The sequence below is a fragment of the Phalaenopsis equestris genome, unplaced genomic scaffold (assembly GCF_001263595.1).
Source record: "Phalaenopsis equestris unplaced genomic scaffold, ASM126359v1 Scaffold000002, whole genome shotgun sequence".
NCBI classification, from domain to species: Eukaryota; Viridiplantae; Streptophyta; class Magnoliopsida; order Asparagales; family Orchidaceae; genus Phalaenopsis; species Phalaenopsis equestris.
Window position 1 is genome coordinate 33,978,065 of NW_018164444.1, and position 13,497 is coordinate 33,991,561.

The following is a 13,497-nucleotide window of genomic DNA, read 5'->3' on the forward strand; positions in this document are numbered from 1 at the left end:
ATAATGATGTTCCCTATAGTGGGGCTGGAGATCAAGAGAAAATGCGGGAAATTTTTGTGCGACAAAGGGTTGCATTATGTTAAATGGAATGTGTTCTGCCAACCTTCATTCTTTGGAGGACTCGGTCTTCAAGAGACTCTTGCAATTGGCATAGGCCTCTACGGGCCAGTTGGCTTGGAACTTTATTAATTAGCCCAATTCCCCCCTCCACATATGTAGAATTGTTAAGTATGGCCACCTTTAAGGATTTGTGAGGAGGCATGGGGACTTGATTTTCTGAAAAATCCTTAAGGAGGGAGCCGAGAACCTCAGGTTTATTACCAGATAAAAAGATTGGGGATAACAATTCTATTTCTGCTATGAATCATGCATGGATAATGGACAGTCCTCTCTCAAGGTGGTTTTCATTGATTGTGCAAGCTTGAGGGCATTATGGTAGCCGACTTACATCAATATGGCAATTGGAATGAAGACTTGCTACTTCAATCCTTTGGGGAGGATCTTAAACACAGAATCATGGCAATCCCATGCAACAAAAACACTAATGAGGATATGATGGAATTACTCGCCTCGAGATCGGGATACACTATTACGTTCTTTACTTATATGGCTCAGTTTGAGGGTAATGTTGGTGAATTGAAGTAGCTTAAGAGGCTTACATTACACCCTCATGAACATCTATTTTGGTTGTGAATCAAACACTAATGAGGATACGATGGAATTACTCGCCTCGAGATCGGGATGCACTATTACGTTCTTTACTTATATGGCTCAGTTTTAGGGTAATGTTGGTGAATTGAAGTAGCTTAAGAGGCTTACATTACACCCTCATGAACATCTATTTTGGTTGTGAATCAATAAGGATCTGTACCCACCAATGTCTGGCTGCACAATTATGACATTGGAGAGCAGACTGAATGCCCTTGGGGTTGCATGCAAGCTGAAGATATAACCCATATCACCTCCAATTGTGAGATCATGATGGTCGGGATTATGTCATTCTTTGGTAATTGGGAGGACACTCTTCGTGCTCTTTCTTCTTCTGATGGGGAAGGTTTAGCTCATGCCCTTATTTTTTGTAACTTGATTCACCAATGTTGGCGAGCTTGTAATGCTAAAAAACATGGGAAGCCTTTCGGTACACCCACTGTTATTGCTGCCCTTGGGGCTTTCTCATTTCCTTACCGTCATCCAATTCAGGAGCAATGGACACCTCAGCTCTCAAGGCTGTCTTCTAACTCGCATTGGTGCCACCCTTCCGGTTGGTTGAAGGTGAATATTAATAGTGCCTCATTCCCTTCTTGTGTGGCAGGTATTAGAGTTGTATTCCGAGATGAATAGGGTCATTACATCAAAGTGGCTAGGCGTCATTGGGAACATTCAGATAGCGCCTGGATGGTGCTGGAGGCAACTATTTCATTGAAAAGTTGGTTTGAACCATAGATGTGTGAGGTTCATGGTATTATTATTGAAAGAGACAACAAAACTATCATGGACTTCCTCCATAGCAACATGGAGCAACATTAGCGGAATCTTCACCCTCCAGGCAAACCAAACATTGTTTTTTTTATGGAGTACAAACATTTTATTTTTCATTTTTCTCACGTTTTTGTAAAAAGGCTGTTCATTTTTGTGCTCACCAAGATTTAATTGATAGTTTTTTGTACTCCTTCGAGCGAGATTCAGAGTATTTTACGCTTTGGAACTCGGTAGATCCTATATCTTTTGATACTCGTTGGGCATAGTTTTGTACAACTTTTGTATTTTTTACCTTTATATTAATGCAAAATGCACGCCGATCAAAAAAATGCACAGCTAGTGGACTCGATCTATTACACCCATGAGGCCCATTTAATATTAGGGCTGTTGCTTAAAACTCAATTTTTTTTATATAAATATAATAATTTGAAGAGGATGTTGGAATCAAATTTTGTGTTTGTTTAAGTGATGATGGTATGCATTTATTTTTCAAACAAAATACTCAATTTTCTAATGATAATAATAGTTCATGAACTTGATATAAACAAATATATTCTGAAGTATTTTAGAGGAAACAATATATATATATATATATATATTAAAAAGGATTAAATTTGAATCTCGTCTGATTGAAGATTTGAAAGCGGGTCGAGAGAGGACTTACGCAAAGCTGCCATCAACTCATCTACACCTGGTTGCAAGAGCCCATTTGTGCTTTTGACATCTCCCATTGATCCATTTTGTGGTATGAATGGATTGTTGATATTACAATAAATTTGGTCGATTCGGTTCAGTTTCAAAAATACATTCGGTTTTTTGTTTTTAAAAACTCACTATTATGTTTTTTTTTTCCTTTTTTTTTTTTCAATTCAATCTTAAATTTTCATTTAATCAAGCAAACAAAAAAAATTGAAAAACTTGAAATTAATTAGAGGGTCATGAAATTAAATCGATATTATACATACAATATATATGTATTTTTTTGTGCTTGTTCATAATCGAACCCCAAGTAACAACTAAATTTTGGTTTTTTCGTAGCCGAATCTCTTGAATAAAAGTAAACTTATGTTCGATCAAATTGGCTTTAGTGAAATTTTGATTAGCTCGGTTCTTCACATTTTGAATTTCGGTTGCAATCACTTGGACCAATTTGAAAATAGATCCATCCAAAATCCCCCGTCTCGTTCTCTTCCAAACCCATGAATTGCTCTCATCCTTCTATTCACTATTTATTTTCCCTCTCCACAACTGAATTAATATCATCAAATTAACTAATAAATAATATACACCAGCTGCATATTAATGATAAATTATGTAGCACTACGTCGATGGCCGTTGAATTTTAGCATAAAAAGCAAGAAACAAAAATTTTTTATTTTTTTTCATAAATTTTATATTCATTTATTTATTATTATCTCAATGAAATTAGCCTTTGTTTTTTTTTTCTCTCCTTATGCATAATTTAAATATTAGAAAAACACGAAAAATTATTCCATTCGGACACCGCATGCAGAGATGCATGCGGTGTCCGATCTCTACCGTCGATCACCGCAAAAACGTATTTCGTGAGCCCCACTTTTAACTTTTTTTATTATTTTGATCGCGGCGTCAACGGTGGAGATCAGATACCGCATTCACCATATGGAATAATTTCTCGAAAAACACAAAGCTTCTCAAACAAAATTTCTTCATTATATGTAGTAGTAGGTCTCTTTCGGTTTGTATGTTGACTTTTTCATTACTCCACTTGCTTGTATTAGATATAAATCATATTTAATAACTCAATTGCGTAAGTTTATCTTAAATAATCCATCATTTATGAGCTCCCATCTTCCCATAAATTTATTGTGAAATTTACACAAATACCGCATAATTTTAATATATTTATACATCCCACATGTAAATTTCAGAAAATAAGTGAAAATAATATTTTTGGCATGATATTAAAATCTTAAGATGGTGTTTGGTTGTGACTTAGATTTATCTTATATAGAATTTATCAAATTCAAGTAAAATTGGATTTATCTGACCTCCCGGGCGACATCCTATAAATTTGTCTCATAGATGGATTTAATATATCTGAACTTACATTGTAAAATAGACGGAACACGCAAAATTCAAGAGATTTTGAATTGACGGAGCGACGTCTACCAAACACCTCTTGTATGTTAATATGAAAGTTTTAGATGTTAGAAATGTAGGTGCTTGATTTGTAAATAATAATGTTTATTGTGCTATTTATATAATTATATTATATATATATATATATATATAAACACACAGACACAGCCATGGATTGAACAAGTCAATATTTTTTAATAAAAAGATTTTAAAAGTGAAGAATGCAAAACCTTAAAAACTGCAGGGAATTCTGAAAAAAAGGAATCAACTCAACCTTTTGAAATCTTCAAGTTTCCACAAAACAGAATAACAAACCTTCATGACTCCTTAAAAATTATAAAAAGCAACAGATTTTTAAGAAGAATCCCGAAAACCCTAATCCCTCTCTTCCCGCCTTCTCTGTTCCCCATCAGCGAGGCAGAAGAGAAAGTGCGAACCTTCCTTTTAAAATCCCTCCTCCTCCTCAATATAGTGGCAAATTCGCTGACTTGCCCTTCGATGTAATGGCCCGAATTGCGGCGGCGTTCGATATCCCTGAGCTTTGGGCGGCTAGCACGGTGTGTAGGTCGTGGAGAGAGGCTCTTAGGCCTCTAAGGGAGGCGATGGTGCTTCTGAGATGGGGAAAACGGTTTAAGCATGGTCGCGGGGTACGATCCGATGCTAAACGGGCGCTGGAGTCTTTCCTGAAAGGGGCTGAGAGGGGATCAGCTGCTGCGATGGTTGATGCGGGGCTAATGTATTGGGAGATGGGTCGGAAGGAGGAAGGCAAGAGCTTGTATGCTAGGGCTGCCGAGCTAGGGCATCCTGCGGGACAGTGCAATCTTGGAATCTGCTTCTTGGAAGGTATGTATTTTGTGAGGTCATCGTTGTGGCTATATTTGAAGTGGAAAGTAAGCTTGAGGTGTGGTTTGATTGGTTGCTTACCTGCAAAATAACCACAGCTAAATGCAGAGATTATAACTTCTTGTTGCTTGATTTGGTTTAAAGTTGTTGAATTCATTATTTTCTTGCAATTGGGTTTTTGTTTTCGCTATTCAATGCTAACAGAATTGGTTAGATGCCAAATCGCTATCACTTTTTTAGGGAACTTTGCTTGATTAAAGTTTGAGGCGCAACTGCTTCAAATAAAAAATCAGTTGATGTTACTACCATGATTCAAAGTTCTTCAAGGGATGAAACCTTGCTATTTGTAATTTTATTATTTTAAGTGTTTTGTGGCAAGTCTTAAATTGTGAAATTGGGCATTGGTGCATTTCGTGATTAAAAGGGGAGGCTTAAGCCTCTAGTGGTTTTAAGGCATAAACCTTAGGCCTAAATTATTAAATTAAGATAAATATGAAATGATAAGTGACATACTAGTAAGATATCAAAGTAAGATCATAGTAGTAAATCTTTTATCTCTAGATTAAACATAAATTAGTATAAGTCACTAAGATATAATTTATGAATTCAGAAGTCTTCCTCATTGTCATCACTAACAATATATTTAAAATAAAAACTTAATTTTTAGTGGGCCTTCATTAGAGCCATCATTATAGTAAATTATTTTTTCTCCTCAAAAACGGTTATGTAGCAGCAGTGACATGTGGCAAGGAGTGTGAGTGGCATTGGGTTTGACTCAAGCGCGTGGCTAGGAGTCGGAGTGTGTGCACTATTCTTCTTTACTTGGTTTTGGTGTTATAGGTTTACATGTTGATAAATAACTAAATTCTTATAAACTCTAGTTTTTTAGACTAACACCTCTACAAATTTGAACATATGCATACCTCTGGTTTCCTGAGGTGCACGTCTCATGGCATTTTTTTAAATTGCGTTGAGTCGCGCCTCTTGTTGCTCAATTTTAAGCAATGGCTCGGGTCAACTTGCTTTGTTCAATTATATAACAATATGCCCAACTTGTGAAGTTTGTCTGTGGTTTAACTTATATGTATCTATGTAATTTCTATATTCCAGTGTAAACCATTGTTTATCTTTCTTCATTTGCCATTCATTTGTATTTTTGATTTAGTAGATGCTGCATTTTCCTTGCTTTTGGGTAGTATTACATGGAAATATGTTTTACTTCCTTTCATTATCTAATATCTAATCATACTTGATCTGTATTTCTTTGAGCAGTATCTTGCTGAATGTGTTCACCTATAGCAAAAGATTGACATACTCCATTGTATCTACTACAATTTGTTGCAGCTGATCCAGCTGAACCGGAGGAGGCTGTAAAATGGTTCTTTCGGGCAGCTGAGTTAGGAAATGCCCGTGCTCAATACAGCTTGGCCCTTTGCCTACACAAGGGTCGTGGAGTTAAACGTAATTTACAGGAAGCTGTATGTTATACTGTCAAAAATTTGTTTGCTTTTTCTATATTTTTGCAGTCATTTTTACACTACAAATATTTCAACTTAAATTTCGTTTGACATGTTATTTGTGTGGCTAATACCGTTGTCTTTTATATATATATTAGCATGCAATGACTAATAGTATAAATATTGTAACATTCCTCGGCAATCTTCACAAAATTTTTAATTTGGAAACTCTATTGACTACTTCTCATTAATGATAATTAACTCCTTTCTAGTTGCAGGAATTTAGATGCTTTTATTTGTTGAATGTTCAGATGTAATAGAGTGATTGATTGATGCTCTTCCTCATCTGAGGAGTTAATATGTGGGTGAAAAGAGACTATCAACTTTAGAGTAGAGGAGGAAGAAGGGTAATTAAATAAGCAAGGAGCTGAGGAATAAGGGATGGATTGGGAAGAAGAAGTTAGAGGGGGAGCTGGCCATGGTTTGAGAGAAGGAGAGGAGATAGGCGGGAGGGAAGAGATAGCAAAAGGGAAGGGGCTGAATCCTTCATTTCTTTCATCAATGTTTTTTGTTACATTTCATCTTCTTCTATTTATTGGAAAGTGCTCCTCATTGCCAGGATTTTAATGAAAACCAATATAAACATAAAAAGAATCTTGATCATTAAATCAAAGCATGGTGGTCTCTTCATCATATGTCCTATGATTGTTCTGCAAACCTTGCTCAGATCACAAATAATGATGAATAGATTGCTGAAAACCAATTCAGCAGTAAATTCACTCTCTATGCATTGGGCATTCCATTGGTTTTAATGGCTGAGAATAGTAATGGTAAATAATACGTTGAAATAGCATTTCATAGAAAACAAAAATAATGACTAGCCATCATTATTGCTTTAAATTTAGACCAGATGATAATGGGATTACAAGATGATCATGATTCTTTTTATGCTTTATGGTGCTTTCATTTTATTTAGTTTGCATTTCAATACTTGTAAGGAGGAGCTCTCCTCTGTATAAATAGAAGAGGATGACATTTATTGGAAGAGTGCTTTCTTCCCCTTATGTACCTCTCATCCTAAGTTCTATCCCCTCTTCCGCTCTAGTGTTCGACTGGCACATGCTCCTCCTTCCCCAGTAGAGGTCAAATGGCTTCCTTATTTTAAGTTATCTCTCCTCTCCATCTCATATTTTCTTCTTCCCTATTCCCCTTTGCATTAGGCCCATCATTCACAAGGCCCTTTCCTAAATCAACCGGGTAACTTGAAGAACAAAGTTAACTACTTTCCTATTGCCATGGCCATCTCCTTCATCTCCAGGAGTTCCAAGGCGATAAACATGAATGGATGATGAGGAAAAAATATTTATAGCCATTAGATTGTTTATCAGTGGGGATAGTCTTGCAAGAATCTAAGCTCCTCGAATTTTAAATTTTTTCTATGTTTTAAAGAGAATTTGCATGCAAGGTTTTTTGTTATAAGCTCGCCTCACTCCCTTGTACCTGTAATCACTTCTCACATTCAACTGTCTCACGACAATTATTCCTACAACTAATTGCAACTCCTGAATCTTATGGTTAACTACCCATCACATACCAAATTAATATAGATATTCAATTTTACAATTATTACATTTCGTAGCATATTTTTACAAGGTGGATTATGTTATTATTTTATGTTTTTACATGTGTCTTGGATTGTTGGAAACGTTTCCGCTGGACATTTAAATTTTATGATGACAAAATCTTAAGTGTTGCTTTTTTGGATGGTTTTACTGAAGTAGGTCTATTTGTTTAGGCGAGGTGGTATCTAAGAGCTGCTGAAGGTGGCAATATACGTGCTATGTACAATGCCTCTCTATGTTATGCTACTGGCAAAGGATTCGCACGGGATCTCCGATTTTCTAGGATATGGCTGAAGCGTGCTGCAGATTGTGGTCATAGAAAAGCACAATTTGAGCATGGCCTTGAACTCTTTTCTGTAAGTTTTCTTTTCTCTACAGTAATTTTTCTTGCACTCATATGGAAATTTCTTTATTTTTGTTTCTTTTTTTTTAACCATAGGCTCTAGTTTCTTAACTACTACGTGAAAGTATACGTTAGACATAAACTATTACCATGTTGTTTTTGCTACTGTGATTTTGAGGATACACCAATTGGCAAAGACATTCTTTTCATTTTAGAACCTCAGGAAATTGTTATTAATTTACAGTACTTTTTATTCCATATTTAAATTATTCTTCCATTTTCTTTCTGCTGTTAAACTAAATGAGTGCAATTGCCTGTCTTCTCTGCTACTTTCATTCATCTACCTTTAGCTCTTTCAGCCGTCGGAAATGGAGAGTTCTTTAAGTATTCAGTGATGAGTTTCACTTATTATTTGGAAGGCCTTTAGTGAATATTGGTAAATTTTGCTGGTTAGAAAATTTATTCATAATTTATCGGCACTGACCATTAGGATTACTGGTTAGAAAATTTATTCATTATTGATGGTTTTTTGCTTATTAATTCTATGCTCATTAGAATATTTAGTATTGTGGACATAGGTTTTTTGCACTTTACTCCTGCAGCTCAAGTCAGCAGGATCAAGAACCTTCAAGTTGCTTCCACCTTGTACCTTTCCACATCTTTCATAGACTCTATCAGACTGTTTGGTTCATTACACTAGTGGTTTAAACTGTGAAGTAAATCAAAAGCAGGAGTTCTCAAAATTCTGGCATTTGATTGGGTGAAAATGAAATGCTGTGTAAAGTTTTGTTGAATTTGGAATTCACCCTACCGTTCAAAATTTGTGTATTTTGAATTCATTAGATTTGAGCAATTTCCAAATACATTGCAAACGACAGCCTTTTGTCACCGTCACCATTGCCACTACTATCACTGAGCATGATTTACTTTAATTTAATTTTCCTTCAAAACAAACACAGAAATGTGAATTCTTCCATTTCAAATATATTAAATTTCAATTACATTATATTACTTCTGCACTGTATTCATTTCTGGAAACCAAACAATCCCTACAGCAACCAGATATCACACATATTAATAAACTTTTTTTCTCTTTTTATAGTCAGGAGACACCATGAAGGCACTGGTCTATGTTGAACTAGCTGTGAGAGCTGGAGAGACAGCTGCATCACATATCAGGGATGTGATTGTTGAGGCTCTGTCGCAACCCTTACGGGATCGTGCGATGACCTCCGTCAACAGATGGAGGCCGCAGCCCTTCAATCGGTAAAATTGTGAAGAATGTAGCCTCTGCAATTCATGCAGCGGTGACATGAATCTGCTACCATTATTTCTGTCAGCAGTGAGAAGAAAACAAGAAGCTTCCAGATGCAAAGGTAGTTTCATAATGCAAATTGCATTTAGTTGAACTCAGACAAAAGGAAACAAAGAACAGAAGTTTATTGTATGCCATGTGGCTGGCTGGTTAACCAGAAACTACAATGCTATGTGTTTAATGGACCTTCTGGCAAAAGCTGCGAAGGAGCCATTTTGCAGCACAAGAAATTCGGCATTTGGTAGATTAAATGGGGTGCGTCTGGAAATTTTTGAGGACTATATTAGATATGAATTGTATTTTGTATGTATGTATGTGTATACATACTGGTAAAGTTTCTGTAGAAGAATGCTTTTGATGCGTGGTTTGATTTGTTTTTATGAAATTGAGTTTAGTGTGTTCAGTTTCTGGTTTTCTGCTTAAATTATTGTGTTTGTTGGTTCAAAGCATGAATAATTGTTTTTATTACTCCTATTGCATTTCACTAGGGGTGCGAGTGAGAAGCCAACTCGTGAACCAGCTTAAGCTCGGCTCGATAAATGGCTCGTGAACTAAGCTCGATGAGCTAACAAACCAAAACTCAAGCCAGCCCCAATTGGCCTTGCTTGTTCGTGAGCTGGCTTGTTTAAAAAGATATTAACATAAATATTTTCAAAAAATATTAAATTTTAAAATTTTCTTTTAAGGTATTAAAAATGTTTATAAAATAATATTTTTTATTATATATTAGATGATTAAGTATTACTTATCTCTTAATTGTTCATTTTATTTAACAATTTATTATAAAATTAGCTTAAATTAATATCATTTCTTTATTTTATATTAAAAAAATTGACTCGTGAACTGGCTCAAACTCGTAGACTTAAGTTTGAGCTTGGGCTCCAAAACATTAATCAAGCTCAAGTCGATAGCGGCTCAAGTTCAACTCGTTTTGCTTACACTCCTAATTTTCACCGACATTTAAACTTGTCTTAAGAGCTGGAATATATCATGGTGTTTGACTAAAATAGTGAGAGATGTTTGTTTTATATTATTGAAAAAATATGTTTATGTTTCTATGCATGTTTGTTGGCTTAAGAATTGTGTATTAGGAAGAAATATTACATGCGGATATGATAAGTGTGAACATGTGTAGATTTACTAGTATTATAGTGGCATTATGATGGTATTCATCATAATACTGCTATAATACTACCACAATACAACAAATCCACATGTATATTCTCTGCATGTAATATTTTTGAGGGGATCAAACATGAATCAAAATTTTATTGTATTTTTTATTAAAATTAAATAAAAAAATATTAGAAATATAAAAATGATGTTTATGTTGCAGCATTCGGCAAGCAGTGGAGATTGCGTGAGTAATAGGCATCATTTATAGTCATTAGGTGCAAAATTTAGCAATATTGGGTATAATAAAAAATTGACCAAATATTATATGAAGAGCATTTACATACATACCACCCATTTGTTGTCTTTTTTTATATAACATCTCAATTTTGGTATTTACATTTATACCATCCAAATCTTTCGTAACATATAAAATGACACCATTTTAGCTTTTAAACTTTGAATACACGTTTTCACGTGCAGGTGGCATGTATGCAAAAATTAAAATTCAGTCTTGGATATGCAAAACATGAGAATTGAGTGGTACGAATGTAAATCTTCCTTCATAAAATGGGTGTCAAACATAATTCCCATTTCATAAATCATAAATACATGTCATGATCAGAGCATTTATTTCTATTATGTAATAATTCGTTTAATTATCCCCATTTCCTTTTTAAATTTAAGTCGTTAATTAAGCTTTCTCTAATGACAATGTTTACTTTTAGAAGCTAGAACGATCCTTCCCCTTCCTTTGGTATGGATTCATTAATACCTTGCTAATGAAATTGCACATTCCCACCAGGACTGAGCATTTAAAATTAGCTGCATTTACATCATACCACCCAATTCTTAAATATTTACATATCTAACACCATAACTTGGTTTTTTACATTTATACCACCCAAATCTTTCATATCACATAAAAAATACCACTAGTTTAACTTTTTAAAATTGAAATACGCATTTTGCATGCAAAGGTATGGTTGCATTTATGTAAAAACTGAATTTTAGGTGTTAGATGATGTAAATACATAAGAAGGACCGGTATGCATGTAAAACTTCCTTTAAATTACGAGCAAAATCATTGAGAAACTCCCCTCAGCCCAGTTTGAGGGGGTAATGTCGTGAGTTCATAATCTAATAAGCCACAGCTAGGAATTGTTAACAATGCCATCCAGAGAATGATGGAATCTCCACAATCTCAAGTACTTCTCATTGTGAGCTGTAACAATCTTCCTTAGCCCAACACCGAGGCACGTAATAGGAGGCCGTCGGTCTCTCGGAATGCGATGAATCTCCGTATCTGCAGGGATGGTTATGCCCTTCATCTTTATTTTCAAAGGTGATCTGGATACGGATGAACCATCCAATTTGGTGCACGGGTCCATTATGAAGCACGAAAGAATTTCGCCTGTGCTTTGGTTGAGAATCCTGAGAACTCCGTCGAGCCCGCCAACCGCTAATGTCGACGAATCTGTTACTAGATGACGCATGCTGTAGATGACATTTGGGCTCACCCTCGTCTCCCATAGGGAACGCTGAGTCCTGCAAAAAGAAAATTTTGGATGTTTATTAGAAAAATGACAAAGTTTTCATTAATGCAATCTTTTCTACTCCCAATTCATATTACACAAGTTACTCAGGCATTATTCACTGACCTAAGATCCCAGCAATGAACATAACCAGCAGTTGATCCCGCATATAGCAAATATGAATGAGAATTAAAACAAAGACTTTTCATACCTGTCAAAAGGAAAAGAACAAGGACAAAAATATCATATCACAATTAAACATGGAAAGATCATGTCTCAATCCACAAGCATGATTATAGCCACATAATTAAAGGGTCATATGGCTGACACAAATATTGGGTTAGTGAAAGAGAGTCTCATAAATTTCCAACTTGATTCGAGCAACAGAGAGGGAGTCTATCTGGCTCCACCACAGCTATTCACGCAAGCTTGAGTATAAGTGTACGTATATATACATATTATGGGTTAGTGAAAGAAAGCCTCATAAATATGAGAAAAATTTGCGTACGTAAGACGCACGCAGAACTGCATACGTTTGAGGTTATTTAGAAGATATTGGGGGGTTATAGGTAGGTTACACTCTCTGTAACACCTCTATAACTTACCTATAAGGCTATAACCCCCCAATTCCCTCTGAATAACCCCCGACGTACGCAGCTCTGCGTATGTCAGCTTAATTCAAGTATTAGAGAGGCAGTCCATCTGGCTCCACCACGGTTATTTGTACTAGCTTGAGTTTAATATTTGCGAAACACGGTTGTTAGTTTAAACTTTAAACAAACAAAAGCGAAAAACAATGATAGAACGGGAATATAAAACTAGCCAGTAAGTAACCTAACCTCAACCAATCATAAGAAAATAGCACTTGCAAACAAGCGCATCAAAATTTTATACACTAACTTAGTAAAGTAATTATGACATTTAATCATCTAATATGGATTTTCCTTCAGATTATTATCTCAACTAATAAGTTGAAGTCTTCGTTTTAGGACTGGTTTCTACAAACTAAAATGAGATCAACAATGTCGGTTGCCTGCAGTTTGAAAAAAGATGGGATGAGTATAGATATCACTGAAAGAATAACATTATATAAAGATCAATAGAAAGTTCAAGGTAGGGGGTATTTTGCAAAATATCCATAATCATTCCATGATTTATCCTCGAATTGATTTTCACTATTTCATTGATCATAATTCACAGTGATTAAACTATTTTGCAGTTTATTATAACACAAAAAATAAAGCATTTAGATCTCATGAGAGCCTTCACTGGAATTAGCAGAGGTAACCAAGCCAAATGTTGCCAGGGTATGCAGAATATTGATTGTGAGCAAAAGGTCTCCAATGAACATGATGAGGAAGTAGGGTGACTAATAAGGTCTTCAAACCGCCTAATTGACACTTTCATCTAAAAGATTGCATTAAGCTAGCCATTAATTTTTAATTTCATGATTAGGAAATAACAAGGGGTAAAATATGATTTTTAAATAAATCTAAAAACCTAGTTAGAAGGGCATTTGCAGTAACAAAATCATCTACAATTTGTTTACTAATATTGATTTTGAATGCCTACAACTTTCTGCATAGATCTTAAATTTTGACGATTCATACATGGCTGTACTAATGGTATACAAAACAATATGACATAGATTAATTTATATATAGTTTGA

General features: G+C 35.1%; 2 protein-coding genes across 5 annotated transcripts in view; one reads left to right on the forward strand and one right to left on the reverse strand.

The window, feature by feature from the left end:
- The first annotated feature begins 432 nt into the window (after nt 1-432).
- LOC110017827 (F-box protein At1g70590) lies at nt 433-9,565 on the forward strand. The gene is made up of 6 exons (XM_020714950.1): nt 433-622; nt 863-1,272; nt 3,951-4,443; nt 5,788-5,921; nt 7,696-7,878; nt 8,968-9,565. The coding sequence occupies exons 1-6, from the start codon at nt 433-435 to the stop codon at nt 9,133-9,135; spliced, it is 1,578 nt and encodes a 525-aa protein (XP_020570609.1). The 3' UTR covers nt 9,136-9,565.
- A 1,643-nt stretch (nt 9,566-11,208) lies between these two features.
- The window catches only part of LOC110030580 (F-box/WD-40 repeat-containing protein At3g52030), a 58,804-nt gene continuing 56,515 nt past the window's right edge, over nt 11,209-13,497 (reverse strand). For all 4 annotated transcript variants that reach the window (XM_020733371.1, XM_020733363.1, XM_020733356.1 and 1 more), the window contains exons 9-10: nt 11,955-12,039; nt 11,209-11,841 (exon numbers count right to left, since the gene is read on the reverse strand). In XM_020733371.1, coding sequence (XP_020589030.1) covers nt 11,448-11,841; nt 11,955-12,039 — 479 coding nt within the window. In that variant the 3' untranslated portion in view covers nt 11,209-11,447. The remainder of the gene's footprint in view (nt 11,842-11,954; nt 12,040-13,497) is intronic.

Coding starts and splice junctions, on each gene's coding strand:
- LOC110017827 (XM_020714950.1), top strand. CDS start 433: ATGGTAGCCGACTTACATCAATATGGCAATTGGAATGAAGACTTGCTA. Junction 1,273..3,950: donor ACCCTTCCGGTTGGTTGAAG/GTGAATATTAAT, acceptor AAAAAGCAACAG/ATTTTTAAGAAGAATCCCGA. Junction 5,922..7,695: donor AACGTAATTTACAGGAAGCT/GTATGTTATACT, acceptor CTATTTGTTTAG/GCGAGGTGGTATCTAAGAGC.